Below are 25,578 nucleotides of genomic sequence, written 5' to 3' on the forward strand. Positions count from 1 at the left end.
CTGGTGTCTATAGCCTGTCCCTGCAGGCTTTTGAATGTAAACACTGACTTTGCAGAGAAAAGGCAGTGTTTACATTGCTTCCTAGTGACACCACTAGTGACAGACACTCAGACGGTCACTAGAGGCGCTTCCTGTGTCAGTGCGGATTGGCTGAGATCATCAAGCTTGATGATCTCAGTCAAAGAGGCAGAGACCAGCCCGACGTTGGAAAAAAAAAAAAAGGTGAGTAAAACACTATTTTTAAAAACACACACAGACACCACGACTGACACACACACACCATGACAGACACACACACACACATCATGACACAGACACACACACCATGATACAGACGCACCGTGACACAGACGACACAGACAGACACACAGCATGACACATACAGACACACACACACAGCGTAACACAGACAGACACACACACAGCGTAACACAGACAGACACACACACAGCATAACACAGATAGACACACACCATGACACAGGCACACACACACACTGCATGACACAGACAGACACACAGCATGAGACAGACTCACCGCATGGCACACACAGACACACACACACCGCATGACACAGACACACACACACAGCATGACACAGACAGACACACACACAACATGATACAGACACACAGTGACACAGACAGACACACACGGCACAGACAGACACACACACACAGCATGACACAAACAGACACACACAGCATGACACAGACAGACACACAGCATGACACAGACAGACACACACACAGCATGACACAGACACACACACACACACACAGCATGACACAGACACACACAAACCGCATGACACAGACACACACACACCGCATGACACAGACACACACACAGATTGACACAGACAGACACACACACACAGCATGACGCAGACACACACAGCATGACACAGACAGACAGACAGACACACACACAGCATGATACAGACAGACACACACACAGCATGACACAGACACAAACACACAGCATGACACACACACACACACACTCCCACTGACATACATACTTTTTGGTACCTGTGGGTGGGCAGACTGATATCTGTGCTGGCGGCCGCAGGGAGAACTTGAAAGGTGGCCGCAGGGGAAGCTCTTCATGAGGCCGCTGGGGGAGCAGGCTCTTCTGGGGGAGCAGGCTGTTCTGTCTCTGCTCCCCCTCCCTCGCGCGCAGCCTAATGAGACCGGAGCCGGAATATGACGTCATATTCCGGCCCCGGTCTCTTTCTAGCGCGCGATATCGGTATCCCGGTATCCCGGTGGGCCAGTCCGGCCCTGCTCCCAGTTCTTTAGAGAGAGACGGTAAATGGGGCCAAGCAAATTCATTTTGGGCCCCTGACTAACCTGTGAGCACTAGGCAGCTGCCTGATGGTTAATTGTGCTCCTTTAGAAAATAGCATAAGCAACAATCAAATTCATACATGGTATTCTATTATGAAATTTTGAACACCAACATTCTGGCAGTTAATAATCCCAAAATTCCAAAGTCAAAACAAATGTTACCGTATTTACTCGAATTTAATGTGCCATCGAATCTAATGCGCCCCTCAATTTTTGAAACCTTGAAGCTGAAAAATATTTTTGCTGGCGAATGTAATGCACATTTATACAAGAAGATACTACTATACAACACAATGAAAATGTTTATTGCCATATACCATAGTAACATTGATGGTATTTCAATGTTAGTGTTACATGTTAAGCCTATTCTTTCTTAAGCCCTCTTTCAGGAACAGAATTTGCCAGAACGAAATTCACCTGTTTGAATTCACCAGTTTTAATTCGCCTCTGTGAATCGCCTCTGTTTGAATTTGTCTGTTTGTTTGAATTTGTCTGTTTGAATTCACTAGTTTTAATTCTCCAGTTTTAATTAGTCTGTGTGAATTTGCCAGAATGAAATTCGCCAAAATGAAATTCGACGGAAAATTTCAAATTTTGCCCTGAATCTAATGCACATTCAAATTTTGTAAACTTTTTTTCCCAAAAAAGTGCGCATTAGACTTGTATTTAGGAGGGTAAATGAGGTTAGGATGTCTGTACAGTTCAAACAAGGGAGTGACAGAGGTAAATGGTAAGCAAGCACAGTGTTTTTGTTTGTGTATAGGTAGAGAAGGTTGAAAGTTGTGAGGTTGCTGATTGTGACTACTTTTTCTGTGTTGGTGCAAGGCTGTATTTTGTGCTGCGTGTGCTCACTGTTTGTGTTAATTTGCCCCCTTCCTGCTTACCTTTTAGTTGCAAATGTGTAAATGTGAGTCTACATTTTCCTGAATTATCCCATAAACACTGCCAGACTGATCCTCCTAGATTCCAAGACCTGCCATTTAAACAGGATGGCCTGGCTGTCATTGTTTTGTTCTGTTTTGCATTTTTATTTTATTGGCCTGTGAGCTGATCTCTTCACTCCTTTGTGGCCTTACTAATTTATTTTTCTTAATCTCACCTTGTTCCATACAAACATCATGTTATGGTATAGGTGCAAAGGAGTGAATGGGGTTTGTGCTGGAATCAGCTTACATATCTGCAAATTGGATGATAGTATGCACAGATTGATGACCAGGAAAAGAGAGGGGAGAGTGGGACGCAGGCCCAGAATGGCCATAAGGCAAACCAGGCAAGTGCCCAGTGGGGGAGCAGGCTCTTCTGGGGGAGCAGGCTCTTCTGTCTCTGCTCCCCCTCCCTCGCGCGCAGCTTAATGAGACCGGAGCCGGAATATGACGTCATATTCTGGCCCCGGTCTCTTTCTAGCGCGCGAGGGAGGGGGAGCAGAGACAGAAGAGCCTGCTCCCCCAGAAGAGCCTGCTCCCCCAGCGGCCTCATGAAGAGCTTCCCCTGCGGCCACCTTTCAAGTTCTCCCTGCGGCCTTTCAAGTTCTCCTGTGGATTGATTGCTGCTCAGCACAAACCCTCCTGTGGATTGATTGCTGCTCGGCACAACTTTTCCTGTCAGAACAGTAAATGCCATTAATCACATTTTTATGTGCAGATGAATATGTGACAATAAGTCAGAAAAAAGGGTAGTGAAGGTAATGCAAAACTGTATTTATGAGCTTTGTTATGGTTGTCCAATCAGCTGGCATGCTAAGAGGATATTAAGCCTTTGCCCTAAACCTGGTTTTCTATTCCATAAACATATGAATACACATTTAAACAAGGAAAATTTGAAATGTATTACTTGGCTTCTAAATGGTCCCAATACAATGCTCTAACTTAAACACTAACTAGGAGGATCCTTAAAAGAATTGAATTGCATGCAGGTTGCAGCTAAACCGAATCATTAACAATGCATTATTCAGATAAGGCATTCAATTATATACCTAAAAAAAAAAAAAAAAAATGAAATATAACAAATAACATATCTATTTATTTAAGGTCCTGGCATCTACAGCAATGTGTTAGTGCTCACAGACAATGAAGCGACTCTCATGATATTGCCATAACTTTCTATTTCAGTGTGATAAGCCTAAGGCCATACATTTCTGGGAATTTCTGGGAAAGTAAATGTCTACTCCAGGAATGTAACAGCAGGACTACAACTCCCTGAAACCTCACACAGTTTGCTTATTTTATCTAAAAAAAAAAAGGAAACACCTCTGGAGGTAGGAACAGCAAACGTACGGCTACATAGCAAAACTAGTAACTACTTAAAATAATTGTAACAATAAAAAAGCAATCCTAAATAAGATTATTTAAAATTACCCAGCATAGCTTAAACGTTCACATTACACCTAACATGAGTGGATCCCCAGGCTGTCTCTTCAAGGTGCCTTAAAGAACAAAACTGGAGGGAAGCAAATTTGTAACACAAAAAAAACATTATTGTTCTACATTGAGATCTGGAGACTTGCCAGCTGTCTATCACTGTTGGATCGTCAGTAATTTTCATGTCACCCGGTTCAAGTCAGTCAATACTCTGTTCACTAATGACAGAGTAAGAACAGAAATATATGTAGAAGAAATAATTCAGTCTTGTGCACAAAATTCACCTCAAGTGATAAAACTCAAACTGGTTTTGTTTTGTTACCTAGGCTACAAATAACAAATTCCTTAGTGTTAAAGGGAAACTATTACGTCCTATATATTAAATTTAGAAAACCACACATCTATTTTGGAACTCAGCTCCTCCATCTTGGTTCTCTACTGTTGGTCATTGTTGCATGTGTTGTCTTTTTCTATCACTATATACAGTAAGAGGATCTGGAGGAACAGAAACTATGTGTGCCCGCCTGGACTGAAGTGGATTGAGACGGCAATTGAAAAATCTTTACTATACATTGAGAAGAATGAAGAGCATCATAGGAAAAGGGCTACCACTAGTTATAGGTGATTTTCAATGTTTTATTCAATGGCGTATTTTTCCCAGAAGTGATAGTTCCCCTTTAACCCCTTAAGGACCAAACTTCTGGAATAAAAGGGAATCATGACATGTAACACATGTCATGTGTCCTTAAGGGGTTAAGAGCAGCATTTATTTGTGAAAGCATGTATTTGTGAAAGTGGCGCATGTATTAAGCAGTAATTGTGACTGTTGCACACCTTCTAACAAAGCTCAATATTGTAAGAATCCTCTTTGTATTACAGATTAACTTAAAATTTTGAAAAATTATTGTAAAATTTTTAAAAAAATCTACATTCAACAAAGGAAGAGATTTTTGTTTTAAAGCAAAATTGAAACGCCCATCAAATGTTACAATGTTTAATAAAATAAAACACATATTTCTAACACACTTTGCAATCAGAATGAAATAAGTCTTGTACCATAAAATGTATTCAGGTCCATGTGCTCAACCTTAAACTATTTATTATTGGAAACTTTACTCCCCTTCTCTCCAGTTATTTATCTCCCTCGGCACTGCTACGGCTCCTCCGCACCCGATGTCATCCTAAAGGATTCTCGATGGCAGTTCATGATGCATGGGGGTTTTGGAGATATGGCTTGAAGCTGCAATTCTAGGCCTCGTATTTAGTCAAATACTGTCATTTGGGTCAGTGGGAATGTCCGTAGGCACTATAACAACTTCATTTTGATTAAGTTGTTTTAGTAAATATAGTGTTCCTTTAAGAAATGCATCGTTTGCTCAGCAACATAATTGTTGGAAAAATAAAGTGTTTTTCTTTTTTTCACACGTATATATTTATTTTCTTTTGTATGGCTTATTATATACATACTTAATAAATTGACTTTGCTTCTAAATAGTGTAAGGTCTAGCCAATGAGTTCAATACCTCATTTATTTAAGTCATTGAATTATTGTTATTTGATGAAACACAACGATTTATCATAAAGAATGCAACCATTATTCTTACAGTGCCCAAATTGAATATTAATGTTAATAATCATTTGAACACAACGATATGCTAACGAGGTTTCACTAGACCCAAGCATGCTATATAGCGGCTTTTTGTATAGTTGAGTGGAATACATTGTTCTTTTGTGACAAACACTGTAACATTTATCATGTTGTTGGAATTAATTAACGCTTCAGATCAAGAGCACTGTGCACTAAATCCTTCATTAGGAGCTACGGAACAGATACAGGAAAATCAAGCATTTCAATGGTCTATTAGCCAGAACTTCAGACTCTGCACCAATTAGAAAAATCATTTCGTGATTCTGAAACTTATTGCACTTAGAGCTAGTTGTACAAATTATTTCACCAGATGCTCTTTACGATGATTTCTAATCAGTACACATAAGAGCTGAAATGTAACCAGTGACCCAAAGGTGAAGAAGTCGAAAATTACTGTAACATTTAATTCGTTAACTAATTCCAACCTGACAAGGCTTGGAGATTTCAAGAATGAAGAGCATGAAAAAAAAATGCATTTTTGTGTCAAATAATTGATAGAATAAGGTCTATGTATCAGAAGTTATCTGTCAGATATCTAAGTGTTCAGCAGAGTGTCTCAGAGGCTGACAGATTCAAATAACAGCATTTGGTTTGAATTCATTAATGTGCACTGCGTATTTGCAATGTATTGTCAGCAGACAAAATATGATGCATTGCTGTTTAAAAAATGTATGATTAAAACAATACCTAGACAATTTTATTTGTGTGTACACGGAAGGTCATGGGTTTTACTAAAATACATCCTGGGTTTATTGTAAGGCAACATTTTGATTTTAACTAAAAGAATCTCCACTTTTTTATTACAACTGTAAGGTAGTGAGGAGGGGGGAGGAGGGGTACAAGGGTGAAGTTAAAAAAGTTTAGAGAAAAAAATCTGCTGTTTGTCTGTCCGTCCTTCAGTCTGTCAGTCTATCTATCTATCGATCGATCTATCTATTGACTGTGTCTGTCACCATAACCCAGGTGTGTGTGTAAATATTCACACAGCAATGCTGATTCATAGAAACACTTATATAATTATCCTACCTTTTTCATGAATCATAACATATTATGCAAATACAGTAACACACCTGAGTTTTTATTAACAAAAAAAATAAAAAATAGTCAGTCATGTGCAGGTTATTCCAAGCCATTAGCTAATAATAAAGGTTCTAGCCACAACTATTTAACTCTCTTCTTCGCCCTATTGTTCCTCCTCCACCTACTAACTTGACCGCCTCTTTGCAACTCAGTTCACTGACAAGATCTGTACAATCAGGGAGAGATCTCTTATCTTTCTTCTTCCCCTTACAATACTTCCCTTAACCTCACTCCCTCTGCTGTTCTATGTTCTTTTGCACCTGCTACAGTGAAAGAGGTTTCTGCTCCGCTACAGTCTTACCGCCCCACCACCTGCTCCCGAGATCCAATTCCCTCGCATCTCATCCGTACTCTGTCTTCTACTCTTTCTCTACCTTTCACTAAAATTCTCAAGCTCTCTCCTCTGGCATTTTTCCATCGCCCTTCAAACATGCAACAGTAAACCCAATTCTAAAGAAGCCCAATCTAGACTCTAACTCCACGTCCAACTACCGTCCTATCTTGCTACTGCCTTTTGCATCCAAGATCCTTGAAAGAGTTGTGAATGCGAGATTGACAGACTTCCTCGAGTCCAACTCTCTGCTAGACCCGCTTCAGTCTGGATACCGCTCGTCACTCTGTTGAAACAGCTGTGACCAAAATATCCAATGATCTACTCATGGCAAAATCTTGTGGTCTCTACTCTATCCTAATTCTCATTGACCTTTCTGCAGCTTTTGACACTGTTGATCATCAACAGCTTCTTCTCATCCTCCGCAATATCGGTTTACAAGCTTTCTCCTGGTGCTTCTCCTACCTCTCCTACTGCTCTTTCAGTGTTTCTTTCTCTGGCTCTCCTTCTTCTCCCCAACTCTTCTCTGTTGGTGTCCCTCAAGGTTCAGTCCTTGGTCCCTTACTGTTCTCTATCTATACTGCCTCCCTTGGTAAACTCATTAGCTCATTTGGCTTCCTATTGGATTCTATGTGGATGACACGCAAATCTATGTGTCCTCTACTGATCTCTTCCTGTCCCTCTTGACTAGTGTCTCTGACTGCCTCTCTGCTATTTCTAACTGGATGGCTACCCACTTCCTGAAACTCAACTTGACCAAAACAAAAATTCTGGTCTTTCCTCCCTCAAGTGTTGCTACTCCTGTATCTGTCTTCCTCCAAGTCTACGGTGTTACTATCAGCTCCACCACGCAGGCTCACTGCCTAGGTGTTCTCTTTTACGCTGACCTCTCCTTCACGCCTCATGTTCAGTCTATCGCTAAATCCTGCCGCTTCCATCTCAAAAACATTGTGCGCATCCGACCCTACTTAACGCCAGATGTGACTAAGGTGCTGGTCAATTCAACTGTCCTTTCTCGCCTTGACTACTGTAATCCACGTCTCCGTGGTCTTACATGCTCCCAACTTGCGCTGTTACAGACCATAATGAATGCGGCTGCGAGCCTGTCCGCCCGCACCTCCCACCTGTCAGTCCCTACATTGGCTTCCTGTAAGATATAGGGCTCAATTTAAAATTCTGGTTCTTGCTTTCAAATCTCTACATAATGCTGCTCCCACCTATCTATCCTCCCTTATACACAAGTATGTCCCGTCTAGGCCCTGACGCTCTGCCGAAGACTTACGTCTATCTTCTGTCCGTACTCCCACCTCTGATGCTTGCCTTCAAGACTTCTCGAGTCCTGCAGTGTCACCCAGTCTCCACTCCTTAAAAAAATCGTTAAAAACCCACTTCTTCATAAAAGCGCATCAATTAAACTGTTAATAGCTCCAGACTGATTCCTCTCTTGCAACTGTCATTAGTCTAATACTATCCTTACCTTTTGTGTCACTTTACACCACTCCCTCTAGCATGTAAGTTCAATGAGCAGGGCCCTCAACCCCTCTGTTCCTGTGTGTCCAACTTGACTGGTTACAACTACGTTTGTTCGTCCACCAACTGTACAGCGCTGCGGAATTTGTTGGCGCTAAATAAATAATAACATAATAATAATAATAATAATAAAAGTCAGAAACAGAGTAAAATATTCACTGGTGTGTCAGCCATTGATTCAGGTCCAGTCGGACGGTAACTAGCTCTGACTGTTATTCCTCCATGTAAATGTTCACAGTCTGCTGCTTTGCAGAAAAAAAGAGGTTATTTCACAAAGAACAATTTACCCAGTCACAGCAACATTTTGTTTCCAGAAAAAAACCCTGCATATCAAAGAAAGGAACCATACAAAGAAGAGGGCTTCGAAACTTGTAAACCTTTTACCTGCAGTCAATGTAAAGAAGGAAAATCTTTTTAATGACTAATTGTTCATAAATTAAAAGCTCAAGTGATTATATTTGTTTGATTCAACAGATACAATGGACATCCCCGCAGACAGCCTATACATTGTATACAAACATTTAATAAGAAGTCTGGTCACTATTTGTTTCATGAAACTGTAACAGAGCAGATACTGAACATTCTATGAATACAAACATTATGTTATATTATGGTAATGCAGTAAACACGAGAGTGATCAAACCAACTGTATATTCAAGAAACGGAACAGTGATAACGAACTGCTTCACACAATACGAATCGTTAATAAATTCTGATCATGATCTAATATTTTCGGATGGATAGGCTTTTCAAATTTTTAGATAAACTTTTGAAATAGTAAAAAAATGTGAATACTATTATAATATTTTGATTTTTTTTATATATTGACTTATTTTTTTTATATATGACATAGTTCTGATATTTTAATATTTATTTTGAAAACAAAATAATTTCAAAATTAAATAATTTGCAAAGCCTATCCAAAAATATTTAATCAAGGCCTATATTAAAAGGCATTTACTGAAATGTTAGTTACGAGTTTGAGTGGGAGCTCCTTCCCATATGTCAACCAAATAGCAGAATAGAGAAAGATTGAGCAATAACGTATCCCATTCAAGCATCCAAAAAACTGGATGTATCACCGTGTTTGACAAATATACATATAGACATATTGTTGTATGCACTCTGTTCAATGATTTCATAAACTTTTGTCACTGTGTAAGAGATTGATTATATATTTTTTTTCATATTTTTGGTTCTAAGATTTCTTACATTCTTCTAAGTACACCACAGTCACAAAGCTGAAAACCTGCATCTCTTGGAACATATAATATTACACAGTATGGAATCCTTAAATGCTTAAATTACAGTGTGAGAAGGTTTGCACTGCTAGCTGTTCACATCTCAAACTAACATGTGTGAGTTATACGCTAAGTACTGCTTTCAGTTATATACCTAAAATAGCTTTCTTATATTCAAAATAGAGCTCACAATTTATATTTTACTGCATGTAAAGCAAAACTATAGGGAGGACCAAGATATTCTAATACCTCTATGACACCTGCAGTCAAGTAAATTCTATACTATGTAAAGGATAGTTACTGTGTCTGCTGTAATTTTGTGGCATTTGCTCCCAGCTGTGCTTTTTGTAGCTTCTAACGCCACTACTGACATCACCGAGTAAATATTGCAGAAGCTATGCTTGCTCAGAGACACAATGTAACCTGTTAACTTAAAAGTCGGCAAATCACATTACGGAAGAGAGGTGTCTAAGACTGGCAGTGGTATATAGATGCTAGATACTGTTAATTTTTCATTGTATTTTTTATTTATTTTTTATCTTTGGCAATATTTCCTTGGGCAGAAGATGAAGAATAATGGCATTTGGGGAAAAGTGACATTCAGTTAGACATTCGTCAGGTTTTTGGTATTTTTATGAAAGACCACTTCGCTCCTATACATAGCTTGAGTTAACCAGTAGGAGTCAAGCCATCCACTGGTCCTGAGATTTGGAAGCTTACAGACGCTATATTCCCAGCATGTAAGTGGGCCAAGCAATGAGGCATTTTGTGGGTCTTTTGGTTTAGCAATCTTTGTGAGTTAGTTGTTAACAATATGTCATTTTATTCTTTTCTCCTCAGTGCTGGGTTGTGCAGGAACCACTGGAGCCATTCACTGGTGAAATGCTTTTACTGGTGATAGCTACGTGACTCCTATGCAATAACTAAAAATATTCTAATACTCCAGGTGCTCCTGTGTTTGCTAGTAATATTGTGCAACTTGACTGCTTGCCTTATTTCGCGTTCATGTCAAGATGCACACCATAGGCAAAAATTAGTCTATGTTACTAGTAAGTAATGTCTTAATTGTCCTTAGAATGGCCAGGCTTAAAGTATGACAGTACAGAGATCAGTCTGCAAGCAGTCACAGCAAAAACAGAGACAATCCAAGAATAACAGAAAGATGGAGCAACAAGAAACAAGCCAATGTCTAGGGTTATAAAAGTCAGAATAGTTAGATAAGCAAAGCCAAGTCAAATCCAGAATACATTACATGGAGATATGGCACTTTCAGGCAACTGAGGCCATGGCAGGGCACTGAACAGACTGTAGTGTAGTCTTAATTAGCCCCAGTACACATGCTATTGCATGTTTCCAATTTATGATGCTAGAACGTCCCCAACCAATGTCACCAAAATGCAGCTCCAAAAATTGATTAAAGTCAGATTAGTGTGGCATCAGTATGTGTGTCATCGTGAGGTCCAGATGACACCAGGGGCAATCACAGTTCATCTTAATGACATGGCATGGGGAAAGCGTAAAGTAAAGACAATCAATGTTTGGTATCTTCCCTTACCTTGGCACCCACATACGCAAACACTGCAACAATCATCACCCTCCGGCAAGAAATGGCTGCCATAAAACATTAGCTATTGCATTAAAAATCTCACCAGTTAGCATTGCATTTTCAAACTCAATCATCACAAGTCGGCAATCAAATGGTTACTAAATTAGCAAGAGAATACTGTAAATGTAGTTATAAAAAATATATATATTAAAAAAAAAAAACCTTTGAGATAAAATCAAGTATAATTGCTGCAATTATGCAGATTGTATCTGTCATTTTCTCAGATATCAAATAAAAATAAGATCTTATTTAATTTTCACGCTGTCATTTACCATTTTAACTCTAAATTGGTTTAGAAAACACTGATGAAGCTGCACGGCCTATTTATAGGTTGGTCTTAATCCTCTGCTGGATAAGATAAACCTTTTCCCTATCAAACATTCTTCTTTTAACAAACTCTAGCATTGTTTTTATTTTAAACACTGGATCCATAGCTAGCACATAAATCTAAGATAAAAGGCAATTGTATATGTATGGAATGTATGGAATGCTGTTCTGAGATTCATAAAATCATTATGGAAGCTTCAATTTGAATTTTGTTTTATTTGTTTAACATTTTATATAAATATTCGGGACATAGCATTCTTGGAGATATATGGTACACTTTTTCTTTCTTTTTTCAGGGTCTGAATTGTTACTATATAAACATATATACCATCTGTATATGTGGTATAGGTTAAATAAATAAATATAGACTTAAGAGCCTTAGTAAGGAACCTGACAGTATTTGCATGAATACAGCTTCACAAAAATACCAATTAAATGCCAGAAAATGTCTGTATGCAGATCTAATGCCCACATATAGTTTTACATATTCACTAAACTAGTGTACTACACGTAGGCTTTTCTGATATTATAATACTTTTTCATTAGCACTAAGTGATATTCAGTACATTCTCATTTCTCTCCAACCGTCCTGACTGTTAGAATGCATGAAAACTTTTTTTTAATTAAAACTTGCTTACTGTTTTATACAGTGTGTAGCTTACATATATATATATTTTTTATTATTTTTACAGTTTGTTTCTTCAGTGTTCTTATTAAAGAAGTACTAAAGTGCTAGGAATACAAACCTGTATTCCTAATGCTTTCGTGCCTTGCCCTAAGCAAGATCTAGCTCCCCTCTCCCTTTATGCAGTAAAAATTAATACATGAAATGTTTTATTCACCTTTTATAAAGCTGAGGCTCCGTCTGTACTGCTCACCTCTCCTCACGGCCTCTACCGGCATGGTCCAATCCAATGCTTCTCACAGAGGAGCATTGTAGACCCGATGCGCATGCACAGTGAGCGTTGCATGCATATTCAAGCTTTCCCATAGCTTTACTCGGTTAGTTCCGCAGAAGAGGTGGACAGCCCTACTAATGTAAACATTGCACTTCCTAAAGAAAATATGTAATGGAAAGAATATACCATGTAATTACCAAAACCAACACCTATATGGTTCACAAATATCATGTTAAATAGTGTTCTAAATCATTTTTATTAGTGCATATTCCTTGAATTCTAGGAAGAGATCAAAGCAGTAAATTAAGGAATAACTCATTTAAAAAAAAGATGGTGCTTCTTATAGAAAAGGATTATGATGTAGGGTGCATGCCAGTGTTTCTCTTTGAGATGACCTCACATAAGTTTTGCGCTGGGTTACAAAGCACTGGGAAAGAGCCCCGGTTTAGTTATAGCTGGTAATCTGAAACCATTTAAAAAAAAGTGAGAACGAATAGACACTCTGTGAACCCCTAATGTACTTATGTGCTTTAGGAGTGTGGAGTATTCCTTTAACCTGTACCACCTCAACACAATGACAACGTGGCAAGATGAAATATCTACAGAAATAAAGCATTTTATAGGCAAATTCTAACCAGCAGATTGACACGATGAAACTAAATTATTATTTTTCAATTTCCAAATTTGAATGGTCATAAAACATTAAAACTGAACATGATACTTCAACTCTGCAACTTGGAAGTTTAAACATGTTACTGTATAACTTTAATGATCTAAATGTAATATTGAAAAAATAATGGTGATGTTAATGTTGGTAAAATAAATAAATAAAATAAACACAAAGGATGACTCGATGTTTTACAAAAAAAAAGTAATGCTAACCACCGGCAAAATAATCTTCATCCACTGTAAGGTGAACTGGGTGAAATGGCACAGGTCCTGATTAAGGTGGTATTTCGGCTATAATGTCGGCAGTAATTGATAGGAGATCTATTTACTAGAAGCTGGATAATTAGTTGTCAGATCTGGAAACAATATGGAAAACACAGAGAGAATCCAGAGTCGGGTTAGCCAAGTGATAAACAGACCATTGATGGGTTGAGATAATGCCATGTCCACTGGGTTTGTTGCATGCACTGCTGAGGCTGTGTCAGAGCTTCTTCATTGTAACAATCCAGAACGTTGTACCTTTAAATATGCATTATCTGGGAGGCAGAGGTCCAGTACCATCCAATGTCACATTAGTTGCTGTTACACCACCATAGTTCTCAGAGATTGATTTTATTTATTAAGGGAACGTCAAGTCTCTAGTATACAAATGCCAGCCGTTAGAAAGCACAGAAGGCTAAAAATAATATTTTTTTACATAACTGCATAAGAGATATATAACCCATCTTCAAATACCTTTGATATGTTTCACAGAAGGAATCTTGCTGATAAAAACCTCTCCGCGTGATAGCCAAATCTGCATGTCTTCAGAATCATTTCCTTTTACCAAGTTACACAATCTTGACATTTTGCTTCACCATATAGCTTAATACAAACCAGATACACAACATTGCTTTATATGCTCAGGAATGATTTAATGCATAGTATATTCTAAATAATTATGCTAATGTACAGCTGCCATGCAGATTTAGATTTAGTGCCATGTAATGCATAGTTATTTGATATTAAGTGATCTGGCAGTTCACAGGCTAAATGCAACATATCTTAATGCTCGCATTTGCATTGCTCACAAAATATAGTATATGCACCGCATATGTATTCTGAAAAGCAATAGTTGCATCTAGAATATTCACCTAATTTAAAATGTAATCTGCATACTTTTGGACATGTCTTAATGTGACACTATAGGCACCCAGATCCATGCAGCTCACTGCAGTGGTCTAGGTGCAGTGTCCCAGGTCCCTTAACTCTTAGCAGATAATTATTGCAGTTTTTAAGAAACTGTAATAATTACCTACTAGAGTTAACTCCACCTCTAGTGGCTACCAGACAGCCACTAGAGGGACTTCCGGGCTTTTAGGTGACTTTTGGTTGTCTAACTAAAGCTGGACGTCCTCATGCTATGCATGGGGATGTCCAGTGACACCCAAATTGACTAATGCTTTCCTATGGGGAAATCCTAATGCGAGAGCTGCCATTGCCAAGCATGCGCATTAGGTCTTCAGCGCCTAGAGAAGAGTCGAGGGACATCAGCGCTTGACCCAGGTAAGTGACAGAAGGGGTTTTTGTGGGGGGCCATGACAGAGGGGGAAGCTATAGACAGAGGGGGAAGCTATAGTGCCAGGAAAACTAGTTTCCTAACACTATAGTTTCCCTTTAAAGATGGACAGACAGGGATTGAAGCACAGACAGTGACAGAAGGAGAAACAGAGATGGACAGACAGACAGACAGACAGACAGACAGACAGATAGACAGATAGACAGATAGATAGATAGATAGATAGATAGATAGATCGATAGATAGATAGATAGATAGATAGATAGGCAAACGTTTGGAAACATTGTTTACTGTTTTTTGTGTTAAATGTATTTACAGGGTTATTTAGTATAGAAAGAATTGTCCGGCATTCAAAGTGAATTTCAAGTGTAAGGCCAAAGTAGCCAAACTGTAAAACATTTTTAATTTATGCATTAAGGGAGAAAAAAACAAATGTACAACTAATATTGTGACCATTTATCCATGACTCATAGTATATCCTGACAATATCTAATGATAATGAGTAGAAGTCAATGTGGTCTGATTTACCCAGGCTGACACAAAGTTCAAGGACAGGAAGATTAATGGTGCTATCAAAAGAAGAGTCATTTAATTTTATAAGTAAATGTTAGCAATTTGACAATACCATTTGCAACATGACATAATACACACTACTATATATTTAAATATTGAAACATAATAGGGCTGTACAAGGGAGAGGAGGTATGAGACTAGATAATAGGAGATTTCACCTACAGCAGTGGTGTACAGTCTTATCAATAGACATATGGCATACACGATACACTGCATTTGGAGGCTTTGCTATAAAAATCCAATAAATATTTTTTTTTTAGTATAGACATTATACACAATAAGAATGTATTGATTCATGTAGAAACCGCATTGGTTGTTTGGATTTATAGAATATTTATTTCCTTTTTAACAAAAATTAGATGGTACTTCATTGTGTTTCACTGACGTTCCATCTACATACACGCTAGATCAATAGCAGTAAAAAGGTTTGTGTGAAAGGCTGAACTTGATGAAACTGAGTTTATAAATAAAATTAAGTAATTTAAGATAGGATTATACAGTTACAATAATAAATAAGGTAACCCTATACACTAATTCATGCATTATGCAAATTCCAAGTAAGTTTCTATGTGATACACAAAGCGCCAAAATATTTTAAATACAACAATGTCAATGAAACATCTTAAAGGAACATTATAGGCACTATAACAAGTCCATCTTATTGAAGTTGTTTTAGTGCCTTAAATAGTTCCCCAATTCTCTTATCCTCCAACAATATGTATTTCACTAGCTTGAAGGCTTGAAAGTGCAGCTTCAAGCTATGACTCAAAAACCCTCTGAATCGAAGAGCCTGGACTAATACTTTTCATTTCATACCAATTGATACCATAACATCAATGCATTAAATAATTCTCTATGACAAGATTTTGATTGGCACATCACAGCGAGCACCACACATGTGCTAGGGTCCACAGTGATTCTGCATGAGAACTATTGGACTGGAAGTCGCGGTAGGAGGAACAGGCAGCAGCACCATGGGAGTCTCAATGCTTGAGAAAAGGTGGGTGAAAACCTTTATTTTTATATTTTCTACTGCTAATGTTGGGGGCTCCATAGGTACTTTGACACTATAGCGTAGGAATACAGGTTAACGTTAGAGAATTCCTTTAAAATAAGGGACATTTAAAACTACTTCTCTGCAGTTTGTTAAGATCTCTTTTCGTTGAACTCTGAAATAATTCTTGGCCTATACTTTGATCATTTTTAGTTGAAACATTTATTTTATCTTTCTGTGCATAATTATTTGAAATGAAAGGACAAGTATGCACTTCACCTAAGATTAGGGAATGGAGCCACGTTGAGATTTTTATGCTGAAATGACTCCAGGCACTGAAGTATAAAAACATATATATTTTTTTACACGCATATATAACCTCTCTATAAAATCTGGTCTTTTATTAATCTATGAGCAATGATGTCACTAACTTAAAAAGAGAAATTTAGCCACGTTACGATTACAAATGATTTATACAATTACTGAGTAGAAACAATGAAGCTTTAAATGTCTTTGGTTGCTTCAAACAGTACATCAACATTGAAACATGAAGTATCCACTTAGTGAAGGAATCTAAGGTGAATGCAAGTGCTCTTACTATGTGACAGCTCGTTCTATGAAGGACATGCTGATGGGTGTGTTTTGAAGTGTCACAGCAATCTAAACTGTCATGCTTTGTCTGCTCTGTAATTAACAAGTGATAAGCTTAGCTTGAGATCTGCTTCACAAGACAAATGTATGCAAAACTGTGGAGACTACATGTTCATATTGAATTCTGCTTCTGTTCAAAACCTCTAATACACACAATGTCCAAAAGAAAATCAGATAATGTATATAACTGAAATGCTAATATATATGTGTGTATATTTATTTATTTATTTATTTATTTATCAGATCTATTTATCCGTCATTTTTTTTTTTACCTTTAATCAGTTTCTCTCTCTTCAATCCTGCCCTACACTGCCTAGTCATCTTTAGCAACACAACACGGACCACCCATGGATAATTGTTGACATGTCAGCTATTTTTGATCACATTTCCCATGATGCACTCAGAGCAATTTAGTCTAGAACAGCTAGGATGACAAATGCCAGTCACCATCGCTACAGATTGTTCACGATAGTTATGGAATGAGAGCAAAACATGTTCAGAAAACACTTTTGGAAATTTTCATATATATTTTGTTTAACACACATGGCTGCAATAGGTGAAACTACAAAAGAAATGAGGAGATTAGGTAACCAATAAACAATTCCCTTTGGTGATAACTTGTGACCACTTATCGGTTAGGTTTGCAGTGCTGAATAAATATACTTACTGATACAAATCTCAGAATACTGACACATTCCTGAATATGCAATTCTAAGTTGGGCAACCTTATCTTACAAGATAAATCTTTAATGATACACTGAGCATTTTGACAAATGTTTAAATATCTGAACAAAATACATTAGATCGAGAATTTGGACCTAAACCGACATGCTTTTTCTAATATAGGTATTAGTACTAGTACACCTGTATATTGTCTGATTTTAAAATGTCCTTAAACTGAATCCTACTTTAGGTTAAATGGTGAATGCCCTTTAGTCTTTTAAGGGTTGAAAGTGAAGGTGCATAAAATTTTGCCGTCGAGCAATTCATCTTGAGCATGAGACTTGTGTTTAAAGATGAACTGTTGCCCCATTCTATAATGACTTGTAAAATACACAGAATACATTACACAGCTTTTATCAATGAATGAATGTTCATATTCATGTGAAATAATATATGCAAGCGGTCAGTGTTGCAATTAAACAGGAGGAGATCAAAAAACAATAGTTTAATATGTCTAATGAAGATAAAAAATTTTTTGAAGTGGTCATGATGCAAGGACACTGTGTGTGCTTGTATAAATTCAGGACATACAGAGATATTTAGCCTATCTGCTGGAAGTGTAACTCCCCCTCTGGAAGTGTCAGTGGTCAGTCTAGTATGAGAGTTCTGGACTCGTCAATGTCAATGCTGTGCATATTTATGTACATTGAAGCCCATTCATTGACTGAGACACTCCGCTGATGCTCTCAGCCAACAAAGTGTGCCAGGATTGCATCTAACTTCTGCAGCTTTGCAGAAGTTGGTTGTCATTCAAGTAGCAGGAGTGGAGACCTAGCGCCCGATGGGGCCAATGCCTAACAGAACCATTGCAAAACAGTTTGCCCCATTACTGAAGGAATTGTGTTAGGATACTCCAAGCATCAAAACCACTACAGTGGGCTGCAGTGGCCATGAGGCTAGGAGCAACCCTCCAAGAGTTAGCATTTCAGTTTATTGGTTTGCCCCTTTGCTCTGACCAAAATAATATCTACACTTAAATATAACTCATAGGTACCTTAGCTTTGCGGTGAGCACATTCTGTGCTTATTAAATACAACTTTATAATGCCTGCCTGAACATCACAGGAAGTGTAGTGCACAAAAGATGAGGTGACATCAAGGTTATCAAGGTTATCATGTACTATTCCAAATTAGGTTCTGTTTTTTTTCTCACTTATTTGTTTATGATTGCTTTATCAAAGAATATCTCCATATGAATCCTTCCAATTCTCATGATCCTGCTAGAGCGAATATTTACCTGGCAGTTAAGTTATGGTGGTGTACACATCCAGATTTATATTCCACACACCTGTATGTTAAGAATTCTCAGGCAACTCTACTTCCAACTAAACAACTATGTTCGTTGTTGCTTGCTTCATGATTTGAAGAAAGTATAAGCAAGTTCTAAAGGAACCTTAACAAGCCAAGATTCAGGATTTACTTAGTTCTAACAGGAATACTATTAAAACCTGGACGCTTGGTAATCCTCAAGGATTGTGTTCAGAACCACTGGTTATTAATGGCAGCTAGTGAAGTCCTGTTCAATACCATAAACTTTTAGAAACACGTTTTTGATAAACAACTACTTCAAATTGCACTGACCACATCCAATGACAGGCCTATCTTTTACTGTGTTTAGGATCTGACGGCCCCATGCAAAGCCTCAGGGGTCTATATCCAGAAAAAATGTGCTTTTTTGTTTTTTTTTTCAAAAATGTTCTAAAATCTTATCATGATTAAGGGGAGATGCATAAAATAGTTTCAGGCGTTCAACGACCAGGTTCCACTGCCTGCGTTCGGGAGACACTGGACCACGTACGTTTGGTTATACGAATGGTGGCCATCCATGGAAAGCACTCAAGGGAAGGTGTCAAGTTGCTAATTTGTGGTTAACAGCCAGGGAAGGTCGTGTTTGCTAGGGCATAACGAGGGGACCACACACCAGTCATTAGGGAGACGAACAAGGGGGTACGGACAACCGAACACAAGGGAATAGAGTCTGCTACAACTGTTACCACCTGTCACGACACTCCTTAGTCGACATGCCCTCGTGCAGTACTCGCACTCACCACTCTTTCTGTTTGGCACTGTTCTCATTTCCTTTCGTTAGGCACTACACCTGGCCCTTGTTTAGCACCTATATATTCTGGTTTCTCCCCTCACTCCCTGTCAGATCATTATCCTCTATCCTCTATCCTTGACCCTGTACCTGCTGTTTCCTGGCTCCCGTGATTCTGTCTCCTGTCTCCTGTGTCTTGTTTCCTGAGTATCCTGAGTATCTTGTGTTTCCTGATCCGGTGTTCCGATGTCCTTATGGTCCTGTGTCCTGTGCCTCCTGTTCCAGTGTTCGCCTGCAGTGTTCCTGTCTAGACTCCTTCTCCAGTGATTCTGACCTTGCTGCATTATTTCTGTGTGACCTGCTTAGGACTTTGCCCCTTGATGTTCATTTTGTACTTGGTGACTGCACTAACCTGACTAAGCCTTTACCTTTGCCTAGGACTATCGTGGACTCTGCCTGCTCCATTGTATATATTGGGTTATTGTATATATTTATATATTTGTGGCATTGTCATATTTTGTTTTGTATATATTATATATATCTATATCCTTTTGGTTTGCCTTAAATACATTTTCTTTATTACTCCATTTATCGTGTCCTAGAATTATTTCTCTGCTAAGTTTGTTCCCACACTTAAAGGGACAGTGCTGTTGCAGGGCAGCACCCCTTCATGTCACCACCTTCATGGAGTAATCCAAGCTTTAAACTTCCAATCCTATCAAACTGAATTATAACAATTAACAGAGAATATATATACATACTCTATCACATTTCACTGAATACCAAAAATATATATATATTTTACGAAATGTAGATTCGGCACTCCAAATGGTTTGGGCTTTGGATCTATGCCAGATAAATGTTATATCTATTAGTCCATAACTGAAATTTGGACACAGAAGCACGCACATGATGCAATGCCACAGGTTATACATCACTTAACTAGGGGGACAGTCACAAAAAATGTATATCATACAGCTGCATGAAAATAAATTCTGCCCATGAGTTGTATGGTTTTCACTATTACAGTATATAGTATAGTATAGTATATAGTATAGTATTATAGTATAGTATACCCCTCTATGATAACAAAACAATACTGGCTCTTGCAGGCAGTCTATACCAGATATATACTGGTATATATCCCACATTTGTTTCCTTCACCATCAAATCAAGTTCTTTATTTGGAACACATACATCTCTTTATTACAACACACGTATAACACAAGATGCACAGTGCCACTTTCTTTACGTGTTGAAAGTCATTTTTATACCCACCAAAAGTGTGATGGAAAGAACTGCAAAAGATGATCTCCATCTCAGGTCTTTCCTTCAAATTGGTTGAGCCATTGAGTGTTCCAATTCTTCTTTATTAAAAGAATACTGAAAAGCTACACCACTGTAGACTTGTGCTTATTGACTTTAAAACCCCCAACCTTTCATGTAGAGTACTGGATATCTCGGATACATTAGTAAAGGAATTAGGATGTACAGACAGCTATCTTTCAGAACATAAATGAGAAATAATACACTAACAGGACATAAAAAGTGTTCTTATCTGCTTTCACAGTATATTTCTCAAATTTTAAGGTTGTGGATTAATAAAAAATGTGCATAGAAATAAATCTTCTAGCAGAATCTATAAATACGTGTACAATAATTCCTTTGAAGTGAGTACAGTCTACTGACTAAACTCTCTCAAAGTAAGGACCAGATTTCCAGTGGATCTTATCAGACAATGATAAATCTATATCATGCCACAATGTGGTCAATTATTTGTCAAAAAGTAGATGTTATTGAATGTTTTCAAAAGATCAACATGCTTAAGAGTATTGGCACGAGATGCACTATTGACACAGAGTTTTCGAAATCCCTAGAGAGCACAATCAGACAGTTTATTTATCCCATAGGCAGCGACTTATTCCATATTGTAATCTTTAAGTAGATAGCTTAGAGCCAACATCTTGTTGAGTTTTTCATTCTGTCACAATTATGTTTGAGATGTGTAATCCTTGCTGGGTTTTATACTGTTCATAAAAGTTGTAATGTGTGCTTATAGGTTTTTGTTTCTTTAAAAATGTGTGGGTCATGGCACACAATATGTGAAGACATCTCAAGCAATTATTAGAAAACAACAGATGATTGATCACCACAGTTTAATAAGGATTTTCTTTTAATCTCTAAGAAACACCTTTGCTGTTGCTATCTTTTTTTTTTAAGAGTTTACCGAAATCCTGTCACTGAACCATAAATTGACCATCGCCATAAAAAAGTGCATGCTTAGTATAAAACTAATTTCATGCTTTCAAAAGCACACATTGGCTTCAAGCAAGATTATCCTAGGAAAGAGAGCTGCCAGGTTGGCTCACACAAATAGAATGCTCCCAGTGCACTCAGTATAGCCACACATATATAGTCAAACAAAAAGGCTCATATTAAATTGGCAACGTATCTACTACTCAATTTGACTGTTGTCATTACACATTAGTACAGGTCGTAAAGGAAATGCAGAGGTGGTGGGATGCAACCAGGCAGCAAAACGAGTAAAGAAAGTTGCCTTCATGAGTCACCAGTCAACTGTAAATTAGGAGATGTGTATGTGTGTGTGTGTCAGTGTGTGTGTGCATAGTAATTAAGCACATATTACATGATCGGCTTGTTATTTTTTTGAATGTCATACGGCATGGATGGTGACATCATCCATGCAATTATTTCCCATAATTAATGGGGAATAATGCACAGATCACCTAAATGCACCAAGTGAGATTAGTGGGAGATTTGTCAGAGTTACACTCCTAAGTGGTAATTGCCACTGTTTTAATGACATTAAATCAAATAGCTGCCACCCAGGACTATAACTCCTACTAATCTCAGGCAGCACTTGTACAAAGTCCTCCCCTTAATCCTACAGTACTCTTAAACTCTACCCTACACATTACTGCCTGCATTACCCAAATAACCTATGCTACAATACACATTAACCCATACACAACATCTACACACAACACAAACACTAACAATTAACCCTTACAGTAAACTAACCCTAAAGATTACCCCTACATACCCTAACACCAACCATTAGCTTATATACAACATCAATACCTTCACTAACACTAACCTAAACATATAATTCAATATAAAAGATACAAAACAATGAAACATGTATTGGGGACATTTATAATCCACTTGACCTTCGGGTCTTGTGGTTTATTCTGATGTCTCCAGAATTATACACGTAAATGCATACACAGAAAGTGCATATCAGCATAAACAGGGACACAGCAATTTAACAGTCATCTGGAAAATCTTGTTTAGATGCAGTAGTTGTGGTGTTCCTTTAATAGCCAGGAAATCATAAAAACAATAATTACTCATAGTGATACATAAAAACTTTGCTGATCAAACTGATTCAGCAGATTACAAATACAACATTGCACTTAAATTCTACTTAAAAAAAACATCTCTGTTTTTTTTAAATCTCAAACCTACTTAATTTTACAAGTGCACCGCTTACTGTAGTAGTACATTTATCCCAGTAAGAGGTTATATACATCTCGTATGCAATTTTGAGTCATGTGCCATTTTCTTCTATACAGGTGAAGCATGATCCCTGTCTGCTATTCTCTGTTTAATACAGGGGGGGGGGGGGGGGGGGAATCAATGCATCCTCTTCAAAATGTTCTAAACCATTTGACAAGCAGACAATGTATGTATTATTATACAATGTCCCAGAGATTTATCAGACAACTATACATCGAAAAACAATAATCATGAGTTACGATATATCTTCATATAAGGCATCAATTGCAAACATGTAAAATTAGGCAATATTTATCTGTCGATAAATCTATCTGCCTATGGTAAAAAACAACTTTGCATCCTTACCTCCGAGGCACATTGCAAATCTGCTTACACTATATCAGTACATTTCAAATTTAGAACCGAAAGCACAAGTGGGTAACAGAAGCATGGAGCTTACCTCGACGAGCAAATCCACTCCACATTTTAACAGAGTAGCGTTTGTATTTAGCAAGCAACCAACTTAGATTGGCTGAACTTCCAATCCGTGAGCAAGGCGATCTATAAGGCTAAAGATGTTTGACTTTAGCCACGACCATCTGTATGTCTGTACAATTTCAAATCAATGCAGCTCCCAGTCTCTCAGAATGCTGGTTCATCTCGCTGCTCATTGAAACTCCTTCACACGCTGACAACATTTTAGGGAAGGAAAAAAAAACATACTGAGTCATTTGTAAAGAAAGCAAAGCAATTATAGCGCTGTGTCTTTATGCCGACTGAAACACTGAGCTCTGTCACACAGAAGCCTGATGTGAAATTATGCAGGCACAAAAAAAAAAAAAAGAAAAAACCCAACGAACCCAAGCCTTCATTATCAATGCATGGAATCAGCTACTGTGATCAGATTCACGCAACCCTTAGAAAGGCATGTGATTATAAATCGTTCCACCAAATCAGCCCTGAACTGTGTACAATAAAAAGAGTGATCTTTATCAACTGTGCGCTTAAAAATAGCCTTTCCTCTTTAATTATGGGCTGGGAAGGCAGAAAATTATCAGTATTCTGTACCATGATGAGTAATTGTTTGAAGGCTGAAAAACAAGAAGTTGAAGAAAAAAAAATTGTTTGCAAGGTAGACAAATAAAAGCATTGGAACTGATCTGCTGAAACACTGTATACGGCCCCTTAACTGCATGCTTGTATCGTTTTGATGTATATCACACAGAGAGGATTTTCATGGCTTAATCCTGTTTTCCTTTGCAAAGCACTGACCCATTTAGAAAGAGATTCCGCCAAATTATATTCAAGAAATAAGACAGACTATAAAATAAAAGGAAGAACGGTACTTCATTTTAGAAATCATGATTCCACCTTTTTTTATGTGACAGCTGTTTAATATTTACTACGGTATATTGTCATCTTTTATTTACAGCAAAAACAAAAAAAAGGGTTTTCAGTGTGCCTTACATATATTTATTCTACTTGCAAACAATAACTTTGATTTACACACACGCATTTCTAAATTAATAACTAAAAGTTCTATATCAACATTTTAGAATGATTGTTTACACTGCTGTCTACTAAGAGTGGAAGATACTTAAATGCATTCTATCTAAAGTGTCTTTGTTTGCCCTAGGTCATATGTACTCAACCAACCACTCCACAAACAATTAACTTCAAGTGCAATATATAAATGAAGTAAAGCAAGCTTCATTAAGAAAATACGTTTCTTATATCACTATTAGCCAAGGATGTGTCATCTGCTGTCCGTGGTACTGAAAGGACTCATTCAGGACTCACAAGATTCTCAAACAAATATCTACATCTACTATCTATACAATCTATTAAGATATGTTGTGAATCCCAGTGAGTGCGCGCTAGGTCTTTTTCACAACATCTCTTGTGTGCAATTAAAATATGTTATTAATTATAAATATCTTCCAAACTTCAACCTTGATTCTAACTCCAAAACCCCAAATCAAAGCCAGTTATGAAGAGAAACTGTCACTAGTCTGACAACGAGAGTTCATTAACCCTTCACACCTGTAAATACGATGCATTATTAAGTAATTACTGGATTATAAAATACACTTTCCTCTACAATACTTCCAGGTGCAGAGAGACATGATGAGAGACATGATGGCTCCAAAATGTTCTGGGATGCACTTATGCACTTATATATCTGCTTGGAAATTATTGTACAAGGTGGGAGAGCATTTCTTCCATGGGGCCACATGCAAGTACCCAACAAGGGAGTACAGCTGATACATGTGTATAATATAAATATATACACACATGAGGTCTGTCTGGCCATCGTTATTATTATACTGTGATTGTTTTTTTTCGCTTTAGATGTAACCTGGCAGCTAAGGAGAGTGGACTGGAATGTGCATGCATGAACAATGCCGACATCACTGTACTAGTCAGTGGGGGCACTAGACCCCATTGAGTGAGCAGGTGTACTGTGTAGCAGTCACATATAG

The 25,578-nt window shown here is 37.8% G+C and overlaps 1 protein-coding gene across 2 annotated transcripts in view; it reads right to left on the minus strand.

Annotated features, from left to right (window-relative positions):
- ZNF385B (zinc finger protein 385B) overlaps positions 1-25,578 on the minus strand; it is a 501,964-nt gene that overhangs the window by 375,769 nt on the left and 100,617 nt on the right. Inside the window, exon 1 of one of the 2 annotated variants that reach the window (XM_063429792.1) lies at positions 23,556-23,788. The exons of the other annotated variant lie outside the window; for it this stretch is intronic. Coding sequence (XP_063285862.1) covers positions 23,556-23,580 — 25 coding nt within the window. The 5' untranslated portion in view covers positions 23,581-23,788. Of the gene's footprint in view, positions 1-23,555; positions 23,789-25,578 lie in introns of those variants that run through there. 2 annotated transcript variants of the gene reach the window in all.

The sequence above is a fragment of the Pelobates fuscus genome, chromosome 8 (genome assembly GCF_036172605.1).
Source record: "Pelobates fuscus isolate aPelFus1 chromosome 8, aPelFus1.pri, whole genome shotgun sequence".
Lineage (NCBI taxonomy): Eukaryota > Metazoa > Chordata > Amphibia > Anura > Pelobatidae > Pelobates > Pelobates fuscus.